At 39.1% G+C, this 12,677-nt stretch overlaps 1 protein-coding gene across 1 annotated transcript in view; it reads right to left on the bottom strand.

Annotated features, from left to right (window-relative positions):
• Positions 1 to 12,677, bottom strand: part of AVEN (apoptosis and caspase activation inhibitor) — a 163,251-nt gene that overhangs the window by 4,310 nt on the left and 146,264 nt on the right. The window contains exons 3-4 of the mRNA XM_023620678.1: positions 4,968 to 5,038; positions 564 to 659 (exon numbers count right to left, since the gene is read on the bottom strand). Of these exons, the coding sequence (XP_023476446.1) occupies positions 564 to 659; positions 4,968 to 5,038 (167 nt within the window). The remainder of the gene's footprint in view (positions 1 to 563; positions 660 to 4,967; positions 5,039 to 12,677) is intronic.

A 12,677-nucleotide genomic window follows, 5' to 3' on the forward strand; every position in this document is an offset into this window, starting at 1 on the left:
ATTCTTGTTAATGTAGATCTGAGTGGGTCACTCTGCTTTAAATTCCAACTCAGATGTCCTTGCACCTTGGATCTCAGCTTCTCCGTCACTTCCTCAGGAAAGCCATTCCTCATCCTGCCAAACTTGATCAGGTTCACTATTGTACCCTGTACTTTTCCTTCACAGGACTTATCACAATTTGATAATCTGATGAATGCTCATCTTTCCCAATAGATTAAGCTCCCTGAGGGCAGGAACCGTGTCTGTCTACTCACTACCATATCCTTATGCCTAACACAGAGCCTGGCACGGAAATATTTTAAGTAAAACACCAGCCAGACTTTATACTTTTGCATTACAATGAATTCTAATACAGTGGGGCCTTTAAAATGTTTCAAATAGAAAATGTAAAGATAAACACTTTAAAAAATTATTTCATCCTCCCTTAAAACTTGACAAAATGCTACCTGCTACAAAACTCTCAGCTCTACGAAAGGAAAAGCTGTCTGAGACATCAGCAGAGGGATATTTTTCTTCTCCTACCCTAATCCACACCAACTTGAGGATGCTGTCAGGGTTTTTACCTGGACCAATTCAGCAGCAACATTGAGTCGGAGTGAGATAGGCAGTTCTTGAAGGGCTCGAACCAGTGACTCGCAGTCCACGTAAAATGCTGAATTCTATTAAAAAAAAAATATATATATATATGTGTGTATGTCAGGTGATGATTACATATGGCCTTTTAGAAATAAAAAAGCAGAAGATGATCGGAAGTAACTGTAAATAAATCATCCATGGAGTTACTTTTAGCTGAGAGTCAGATCATAAATCACACTTGATGTGGTTATACTTTCTATCATCTCTGCACTAAGATGAGCAAAACCAAAACCAAAACCATGTTCTTGAGTCACAGCTCACGCTGTCAGAACAGCTGCAGGGCTGTGATCACCTCCACATCAAGACTGCACGGTAACCTGGAAACGGGGGACAATCTTGGAATTACTAGGAAACTGAAAGAAAAAGAAGCATTTAATGTAATCTAAGTGGACCCCTCCCTCAAATTCAGATGGCCAGTCTTTGGGAGAGGAGGGAAGAGCTCTCCAGGCAGCAAGATGGGGCTGACGGGCGTCACCGAAGGAGCCCATGCGGTATATGCTTCTCTTCCAACCAGAAAGCAGAGGACAGAAACTTACCCTCTAGAGGGCAGTACTCTTTATGAGTCCAATACTGAAAACTTCCTTTGACTCCTGTCCCATTCATACAAGTCAAGTCATATCCGTGCAATGACCTCACAAATTGACAGTATTTGAGAAAACATTCCAGATTATCACATGGCTTCATAGCAGTATAATAGCTGCTTTTCAGTGCCCTGGCCACTCAAGAGAAGGAAGGAAAACTAAAATGTGGTTACAATGACCTCACATTAGAGGCCAGCACCACCAACCACCTCGTCTACAAAGGACTGTCACAGGCCCAGATAGAACCACGTCTTATCCTATAATCATTGGCTTCAAGTGAAATGAAAACCCAGGCATCATCTAGTCTAATCTCGACTCCCCTGCAGCACTGTCTCGGTAGCTGGGAGATGGAGAGTCATTCCTGGTGCACTCAAGAAGAGTCCCAGTACTAAATCCAGACCTACTGTCACCCTAATACCCCCAACAGCAGTATATGGAGATCGAAAGAAAGAATGTGGCTTTTCAATCGCCCTTCTGAAATTTCCCAGAGATGGCTGGCTCTTATGTAAGCAACATTGGCAGCACCAGAGGTGGCCCTTGCCCTGGAAAAAAAGGAACTTATATCGAAAAGAAATAGTGTATTTAGGGAACCGGATGGAGGGTAACAAAGTCCTGATAAGAAAGTGGAAAATTCAGTATGTGTCCAGGCCTTCCCTCAGTCCTGTGCTCACCGATAAGTGCTGTGGTCAAGACCAGCATTTCAAGTCTTTGATTGGAGAAACTTTCTCAATCTGCTAGAAAAGTGTGATCCTGATTGCTTAACACACAGGTAAGTCACCACACTACAAACTGGAAATCTCACTCTTTCCACCGCTAAGGTGTCTGCAAAGTCATACGTGTAGCCCCTTCTTTCAGCCCATAAAAGAGTAAGAACTTTCCCTCTGTGATGCCCCCCAACCATTCACCTTCTGCTCTCTTAGCTGTAGAGAAGGACCCTTGAGACACACTGGGATCTGGGTGGAAGTGTCCAAACTTCCTCTGCCTTCTTTTGCATCATGTGCAAAACGACCACAAGGTAAACAACGAAAAGTCTGTGAGGTTGCACAAAGACCTGGGGACCAGCCAGGCTGTGCTCATGAGCCACGTCCTGAATGACAGGTGTTTGGCTGTGTCTGCTACTGGAATGTCTCCTTCTCCCATATTTCTAATTCCCACCCATCATCCAAGGCCCAGGTGACATTGCACCTCCTCCAGGATGCTGTTGAGATACTTCAAACCACCACAGTGATAGTGACTTCTCCTCATTTCCTTGCAGGAGTCCCAGAGCCTAGAATCCCCGTCACATGCCACTTTGTGAGAAGACTCTCCTTTTCTCATCACCAGTTTTCCCCTAAAGAGCTAAAGCTGAAGGCCTTAGATATAAAGTGATCTGAAGTGAATTGCTTGTAATAGTAAAGTGTGAACTTAACTATCGGCTTAATTGGAATCATAACCATGACTCAGCTTTTTGCTACATGTTTTAAAATAACTGATGGGCTATTTTTGCCTGGAGAGCCCAGGCTCCATCTGCACCTGGCCAACTGTGATGGTCAGTCGCAGCTGGAGTGCACAGCCTGACCTGCAGTGCCAGGACACCCTACTGCCTTCTCTCCTGTATCCTCCATTAGTGGCCTCACCACTCACCTCGTCATCAAGCTAGAAAGCTTAGTGCCACTACAAATCTTTCTTGTCCTTTTTTGACCTAGATCTGGTCAGTGACACAATCTACCTCATCTTCTGCTGAAGACCCATCTATCAGGAAACCATCTTCCCCTCTCACTGCCGCACGCTGTCAGGCCCTCGTTCCTTCCTGTTCACCCAACGTAATACCCTCCTAACTAGTTTCCTTACCACCAGTCTCTCATCCCTCCAATCCCTACCTCCCAATATTGCTGAGGCCAAATCTAGCCATTTCCACTTTCTTGCTAAACAAAACTTTTGTTAACAAATAATAGTAGTAATAAGAGCTAATCCTGAGTGTTTCATAGGTGTCAGGAACTGCACTAAAGGGCCTTTACTTACTATTGAATTTAATCCTCTTTACAACTCCAAGTTATATTTTATTAGTAGTTCCATTTTACAGATGAGAAAACAAGAGAAGGAAAGAAGTATGCCAACTCGTAGAACTAGGATTCACACTCAGGTTTCTCTCTCCAAAGTCTAAGTTCTTACCCACATGCTAAACTGTCCCCTGAAGAAAGGGAAGATCAAGCTGCTGGTATTAACTGGCCCAGACCCACCCTTGAAGCCCCCTCCTCTGGGAATATGACACTCCAGCCACACTCCCCACTCTGACGCAGCCTGGCCTTTCAGATCTCCTCAGCCTTCTCCTATTGCTGCCCTCGACAGGACCACCAGAACCACAGTCATCCACCAAGGCCCATTCAAATGATCTTTTTCCCATGGTACTGTGCTTAATCACTTTCAGCCCAAAGTAGCTGTCCACAGTATTATGTTAATTCGCTTATTACACCACTTATTTTATGTTGCATTCTTTTTCATTTATTATGTAAGTATTTACTGATCACCTACTATATGTCAGCCACTGTGCTAAGGTGAGAGGCCCAGGGCAATGACCAAGCCTAGACTCTGTCTTATTCGTCTTTGAATAAGCTGCATCTTTACAATAAAATATCTAGTAAATAATAAGTGCTCAGCGTTTTGATGAAAGAAGAACCTTGGAATTATTTGAAACTCTCAGGATAAATGAAATATTCTCTGATAGCCAAACATGGTTCAAAAGCAGTTGAAATGTGAGTTGTTTGGCTTTCTAAACTGTACCTCAGGTATATGCCCAGACAGACTCAAGTAAAGACAAATATTTTTAATTCCTAGCTTTTTCCATATTATAATACATACTGTTTGTAAAGTGGCAGGCAGTCATTTTACAACTTCCCTCCTGTTGGTCTGTATAATCAGTCAATGTCCATCCCAAACAACTGAACAGAACACCAGCCTAGAGATAAAATGAGTCACCTACAGTGTGTGTCCTGAGCGGGTAGCAGAATGGGGAGGAGGTGCCTTAGCTTTGGGATTCGGTTCTCTTGCTCAGCCACCTGTCTCAAGCTGTGGGCAGACTGTCTAATCATCGTATCAGACAGCATGCTCTAGCCCTGGAGTCAGGGAACATGTGACAAGCCTCCACTAATTCTCTGCACATTGTTAAAGGGTAAGAATACTTGTCATCTCTCATACGGAAAGAATCAGTGAAACCCTGCTTGAAAAATACTGAGAACTTCTTGGGAAGAAATGGCATGAACACAAAGCAAATGAAGTGTTTGGGCTTTACGGATTCACTGAAAGACTTCTATGACGTTTGTTCTTATTTTATAGCTTTATCCTCCTAATTATAGAAGAGTTATTTAAAGCTATAAAGTTAAGGATTTTCTCACCTAATACCAAAAACAGTGTGGGAGAAAAAAACTAATTTCTGACCCGAAGGAGAATTTTCACAGCAAGAGAAAAGAGGGAAGACCAAATGACAAAGTAATTCATCCAACATCATGACTATAAACTTTCTACCTGGTAACCTAGTCTATATAAATAATTCACACAGATGGCCATGTATAAAGGTGAACTCTAGCTTCAAGGACCTGTATAATTTAAGCTCCTTGAAAATTTTCTGAACAATTTAGACAACTGAGACTAAACTATACACGAATTACTAGACTCTCTTCTACATGAAGATTCTATCTCAATAATAATGTAAAAGGTGTTAGTCTTCAGCTTTGAGATGAGCCAATCTACAGTCAAGATAAAGCTTCATCTCACCTGTTTTGGACACGAAGCTTCAGCATCCCACTCTTTCTCCTCGGCAAACCGGAACTGTGCGAAGGAGTCCCCTAGGAAGAGGAGAAAAACATACAATTTTATTCAAAAGCCAAAGGAAAACACTCAGCTCTCTCAATTTCCCTTTTGGAATAAACTGCCATTGCTGAAGAGCTAACCGTTCTGAATTCAGTGATATCATTCAACAGAGGGTCCTGGCTTCCACATCCTTACACAGCAATCTGTGCATGGTTGGCCACTTGGGAATATTGTTGGCAACTTCATTCATTGTTTCACTCAACTCTCAGCAAGCCACCACCCTACATGCCTCTTGAGAGACAGCTAAACTTCTCAGGCCTACAAACACAGCCATCTACCCAAATTTAGCATATTTTCATCTCATCTGCTTAACGTATGCAAGGCAACTTAAAATTATGATTTTGGGGGTGGGCAAAGCAGAAAAGGGAGGAGAAGAACAGAATTGAAGGAAAGCAGTTCTAGGCTGATCCACAACACGAGAGACTTAAAATATCTCTTTGAAGTGAGGTTAGTAACTTCAACCATTACTCCAAAAATCATCTGGTTAGAATGTCAAATGCAAAATAAAACTCAAAAGATGTGCAGTAGATTAGTTAACGTGAATCATGGTGCATGGCTCTGAGCTCCTGGAATAAAGGAAAATGAACATGTAAGATCAACATAAACAAGCATGAAAGATGATCCTATGCAGCAAGCTTTGAGGCAAGGTTTATTTTGTAAATGTGTACTTATCCAATTATTTGCATTAAGAACAGCTAACTTATAAATGAAGAATTATTTCTCTGCCTACTTTTCAGGATCCTCCAAAATGTGGTCCTACCTCATTAACCCATGTTTACTTCCTATTTGTTCAGACTTTCTGCTCCAGAGTCAGCCTCTTTTCACATTCCAAACATGCTTTTAAGCCCACCCTATCCTCATTTCTTTTTCAGTCCTTCCCCCTTGTCTGGAAGATGTCTACCCATTCATATGCTATTCAGACTTCAAGACTCAGGTGCAGGCCCACTTCCTCTTCCTGTGATACCTTTCAGGGTTTCTAATTCTAGAGTCCATTCTTTACTTCTAAATTAAAAGAGGGAAAAAGAAGTGAAGAATTCAAAATTAAAGAGGAAGACAAAGATATCATTTGAACCTATGCCACCCCCACCATTCCCAAACACACAGATTATTACATTAACATTTGACAAAATCAAATTCAAGGCAAAAAGGACCAAGAATGCTCTTTATCATGAGAAAAGGTAAAATCACTACCCTTAGTCATCGGCAAATCAACATGATCCCTCAAAAATTATGATATAAAGGACCTGAATAACATAACTATTAAGGTCTTACATGTGTATGTGGATATACAAGTCTATGTGTGCATGTATGCATTGTGATTATGTGTAGTTTCTTTATAAATATCTGTGCAACATTAATTTTTTAAAAGGACTATAAAAAGCCACAAAAAACCTCAATAAATCCTAAAACGCAGAAGTCATACAAACCATATTCACTGGTGATAAACATTTGTGGCACATATAGGCAAAGAGTTAAGATCTCTTACATACAAAGAGCTTTGCAAATCAACCAGAAAAAAACCACCTCATAGAAAAACAGGAAAGGAGCAAGAATAAGAAAGATGAACAGCTAAAATATACATGAAACAAATATTAAATGAATAAATTAAAAAGCAATCTAGCAGATTTTTAAAACTTGGCCAAATAGCTGAATACCTTATTCAGTGTTATTTTTGGCACTCCTGAACTTCTATATTATAAACGATCTTATGATTGCACAGATTACTATAATATATAATCAGCACAAGATAACAGTAATGCAAATAAGGCATTTATATGTATTATTTATTTATTTTTAGTAAGGTTACAATTTATAATTAATTTATAATAATATATAAATTTCAGGCGTACATCACTACCTCATATTCACCACCAAAAGTCTAGTTTCCAGCCATCTTTATTTTTAATATCTGAATACTCACTTTCACATAGAGGTTAGATTCCAACAATGGCTAAACAGCTTGTTGTAAACCAATCCTTGTGCTGAGAACAACTAGGAACAGTAGGCCAAAAAAAAAAAAATCTATCCGGAGACATTAGAGAGTTACCAAGGCAGTGAGGATATGAAGGACAAAAGTCCCAGAGAGAAGAGAAACGCAGTGAGGTAAATAGAACATTCAGAACTGCTTTCCTCTCTGAGGCATTTGTTAATTTCCAAAGGTGGTGCTGAGAGACTGAAAACTTGACCATAAAGTAATAACCAGGGAGGCTGAGAAGCTGCAGAGAGCTCTGCTAGTCTTGTGGCACTGGGTGGACAAAAACTGGAGTTCAGGGTCTGTGGATGAGGAAGAGTCTTGGGAAATCAAGGCTTTCAGGTGGGACCCCTGGTGACCAGATCTTAGAAGTAGGGAGAAAGTAGGAACAGGCCAGCCCTCACATAGTCTGAGACAAAGCTGTGAATAGCTCAATCTCTGATTCTGCCTACAAGAGGCAAAGTAAATCCTTTTGGGAGAAAAATGACATTATCGATAGCCTACAATTACTCTACCATTTTTTATATACGGTATCTAAAATTCATTAAAAACCATCAGGCTTCTCAGGAGTTAAGACCAAAATAACAGAAAACTAAGAAAGAGGAGGGAAAAAAACAGACAAGAGGAAAAGATCCACAGAGGTTAAGAGATTGGAGTTATCAAACACGAATTTTGTTAATTTTGCAATGTAAAAATGTCAAGAATCGGAAAAATTGTAAAATCACAACAATGACATCTACATAGTTATCTTTGATTCATAGAAAATGAAGTATACAAATAAAAAATATAAAGAAGAAAATGTTTGAGATAAATGAGATACCTAAAACATGTTTTATTTACAGTCATCCAACTTCAAAACAGTACAATTTAAAAAATCTAATAAATAAAGCATACAGAGGCTAATTTTGAAAAATAAGCTTGTTAAAATGACTACTAAAGAATGCCAACCCCTCTAATCCTCTCATTCAAGATAAAAGAGTGTCAGACTTGTTGAAATTATGAATCCTAGAATCAAGAGTGCTTCTGGAAAACATGTTACCAAAATGCTCCTTCCTGAATTCTGTCGTGACACGCACAAAAACGATGGTGGTATTACCAAATGTGCTACTCCTATACCTTGTACTTCAGACATCTGGACATGCAGAAACAATCTGAGACTTTAAATAAGACAGCACGGTACATTAACAGTGCATTCAATTCTGCTCTTGCTTTATTTGCTTGCTGAAGGAGCTCCTGGTTTCTCACACTGACATGGTAAATCCGACTGCAGATGATAGAATGGAAACTCGTAAAGAACAATGACAACCAATTGTTGTTGACAATGGAGCAAACATAGTGAAGTGTGTCTTAGGAGTCACAAGCATTCAAAGCTGTGGTCACGCTCACCAGCTGTGGGTTCAGAAAGTAATTCTAGCACAGAGTAATGAACAGAATAGAACTAGAAAGAATAAAAGGAGTATAGCACCTTCTTCCTTCTTCTTCATCCAAAGCCTAATTTCATGACTTGTAAGAGGTTGTGGAATCGCGTTGATGTGTACTTAAACAATATCCTCAAACAAGACGGAGGAGCAGCTAGGGCCTGTTACACAGGCTGCTGAACAACAATAGCAACAAAACTCCCATGATATTCTACTCTGCAGATAAGAATATCAAAATAGCAGGTCTGCTAAATCCAATGACTGCTTATTAAGAGGGTAATTCATTCACTAGAATCTGCTAAAAAAAAAAAGGGGGGGGAGGGGTAAACAAAAATGACATACCTTGAGAGTACACATTTTTCGTACATGATAAAAAGTCTCATATCATTCTCTTCCAGCAACAATGCTCAAGTGGGTGTGCGTGCAATGTAAGCTGAGATACAGGTGACACTGAAACAATTTTGTTGTATCTTGAAAGTCAACTACATTACACTACTGCCACACTTCTAGAGCCAAAATTAATGACAAATTTTTTTCAATCAACTAATTGTATGAAGCAGCAAAAATACTAGAACGGTAGATATACGTAATGGCAGCAATCTTAAAAGTAGGCTTCTGAAAATATTCAGAAAGAATGTTTCAAGCAGTGTATGATGCTTCCATTTCTGGGATTCTGTCAATGAAACTTGATCATCAAACAAATCTCCAAGTCTAGGGATGAACGAGAAGGTAAATCTTTACCTGGTCTATTAGCTAGTCTTTACCTAGTTATGATTAGAGGGGACAACAAGTTTAATTGCTGAGAGGGAACATTTCCCCCAGCAGTCATCTATTCTAGCAGAGTTGGGCAAACAATACCTTGCTCCTCTACCTACCTCACCTGAAAGCTACCATTTCAGCATCACAGATGTGCGGTATAGCACAGTGACCGCAGCAACAGTCTAACGGCAGACAGCGGCGAGAAACGAGAACACTTGTATACTGTCAAAATTAAACCTGGCTACTAAAAACTTTTATAATCAAATTTTAATTGTTTTGTTGAAATTTCAGATTTTTTTCTTGTATTCTAGACCTCCATCCTATGATAGTGATATTTAGCTTTAGCTTCAGCTACATGATCTAACACTTGACCATTTGGCCAAAATGTGCACTTCATGTGCCTCCAATATTAGTGACATTCTATGAGGTCATTTTAAAAATAAGGTGGCTTATGCAATGTACAGCATGGTGTCTATACTTAATTACACTGTATTGCATAATTGAAAGTTGCTGAGAGAGTAGATCTTAAAATTCTCAGCACAAGAAAAAAGAAATTTGTAAGCATATATGGGAATGGAGTTAACTAGACTTACTGTGGTGATCGTTTTGCAATACGTACAAATATTGAATCATTATGTTGTACACTTGAAACTAACATAATGTTATATATCAATTATACCTCAATTTAAAACAATAAGGTAGCTTTATATGTAGCGATATGGAAACATCCATTATTTCAACCGTTACATGAAAAAATCAAGTTTTAATACAATATGAATAAGGTATATATGTACATACACATATATACACATAATATGTGTATAAGCAAATATATCACAAAAATACTAATATATACATAGAAATAAGTCAATATTATATACCTATTTTAAGAATGATTCTCAGAGTGTGGGATTGAAGGAGACTTTTCCTTTCTGCATAACACATTTTCCAGTTGACCTTTCCTTTGTAAACAATAAGCATGTTACTTTTGGAACTGTGCCAAACAGAAGTAAGGAAATCTAGAAAAAGCTGAAATATCTTGAAGACAAGGACCTTCCCAGAATGCATTTAAGACAAAACACCCATAGATCTCAAAAGGTAAAACCACAGATCTCATTCATTCTAACTCTCACTTTATAGAACAATAAAGAACCTTAGGTCTAGAGAGGTTCAACGGCCTGCCCATGGCCACATAGATAGTTAATGGCTGGACACCAAGACCTCTTGGCTCCTAAGATTTATTATTCTACCTTTAACTAACAAAGTTCTTTCCACTACTTCCACTAGGTTTCTTAGTTATCTGAGTTCTCTAAGACAAAAACAGACAATAAATATTTTATGACATTTGACATACTATTATTTGATATGTTGACAATATGTGATGATATGAAAATCCAAACTCAAAAAGAAAGAATTCCTCATTTTAGGAAAGGAATCACTTCAGCGGTTCCTTTAAATAGCTATTATAGTACTTTTAAAAATAAGAGTGTTTTTGTAGAACTCTTAAGTATTCTAATAATGATAACACTGGAGAAATAAAACTGATATACCAACTCTGTTACTGTATTTATAATACCCAGGATTCTCACTCTGCCTAACTTCTCAAACTGGTCTAACATATATTTTATGATCAGTAGACATGACAAAATAGACACTAAACTTGTTAGAATTCCATAGTACCAATATGGCTTCAAAAAGCTTACCATCTAGTCACAGGTAACACAGCTTTCAATTTTAAGCTTACCCTTTCAGACCCATCAGCAAAAAAGAGCTCTCAGCCAAGCAAAAGTATTTAACATAACCATACAGCTCTCAGGTGGGATTAAAAGGAACAATCTTCATCTGGGCAAAGAGAAACTTGCAAAGACTATTGGTTTCAACAATGCGGATCAGGTGTATATGAAGAGTGAGTGTGAAAGATGGAAAATGTGCCCAAACCTAATAATACGCAGTTCCAATAATCTGGTAGTGATAATTCCCATAAGTGAAACCTATCCTAGGTATTTGGGCCTTTTTCTCATAAAATCAACCCAGACCTTTGTGGTGGGTCATTTTGGAAACCAACTCTGGAGAGCAGGAGGAATGTATCACTAGTTCTGCATGAGCGCTGCATTTTAAGCTCCATTTTCCTGGCTCTTGTTTATCACGATCACCTTCCTTTACTTCCCTACAGCCCTGAGAATATGCCCTCAACGAGGACACCATGTCCCTGGGAAGTCAGAAACGAACTCTGTAGGTTGATAAGCTCACAATCTTCATAGAAAAGAGTATGTCCCAATAGTCACCACAATGGCTGCTATAGCAAATGAAATGTACACTTTCTTTTCTCCGAATTTCTCTATCCTCATCTATGAGAGATGGCATATTTGGAAGGTCAAGGTGGATCCTGAGTCCACAGGCTGACAGATCTATCCAGAGATGATTCATAGCTCAGCCTATAGGACATAAAAAATCCTTGCCACCCCGAATTTCTAGCTTCCATGGATGAGCCTCTCTAGATGCAGAGGTCAAGCACTTCGATATTAACCCTAAAACAAAGTAACAGCTAACATTTTGTCTTTTGTGAAGAAGACTATACAAGCCACTACAGGGATTAATAAAAAAAATTAGATTGAGCCAAAAGAACAAGAGGTAAGAAAAATCTCTCCTCCTGCTCAACAGGGACTTATAATTAGTTTTCTCACCAGGTGCAGGGCCCCAAAAGCTCCTGAGCATCAAATATCCACATTGAGCACTACATAATGGGATGTGCCTATCTCCCAACTCCCCTAAAAAGTTGCTTCCCCATCCGCAAGGATTATGTTGAAGGAAAAGCCAAACATACTCAGGTACCACAAGAAGGTTCTAGGCTTTATGAGAGAAGGATGATGCTGACATTCTAGAATTTAGAATCTCACTGTTTTCCCCAAAATAGTTGGTGAATATTCTGTATTAACCTGTACCACTGTAGATAATCTAATAAAATTTCTCAATTATTTTCAGAAACAAGGCCAACATCAAACCCTTGCACAGAACTCGAAGAGTAAATAATTAGACAAAGCTAAATAAATAAGTGAATATAAAGATCAATCCTCAGATGAACAAGGAAGTTATAAGATGTTGGAACTGCTCTGTAGTAAAACAATGTGTCAGTTAGGATTAGGGCTGGCTGCATGTAACAAAGACCTGAAAAATTATGGCTTAAACAAGATGAAAGGTTCTATCTCTGACAACTAAATGAAGTCTAGACTTAGTTGGTCAAAGGCTGGTATGGTGGCCCAGGCCCCTTCCAGTTCATTGCTCTGCCATTTCTACAGAAGCCCTTCTTGTCACAATCTAAGATGATGACCAGAGCTCCCACTATCCCATCAAAATTCCAGACAGCAAGAGGAAGGAAGAGTTGAAGAAAAAGGGGGAAAAGGCATGCAGCATCTGTCTAAGTTTTCTCAGAAACTACCACAGAACATTTCCACTTATTTCTCTTTT

Source organism: Equus caballus, chromosome 1, assembly GCF_041296265.1.
Source record: "Equus caballus isolate H_3958 breed thoroughbred chromosome 1, TB-T2T, whole genome shotgun sequence".
Taxonomy (NCBI): domain Eukaryota; kingdom Metazoa; phylum Chordata; class Mammalia; order Perissodactyla; family Equidae; genus Equus; species Equus caballus.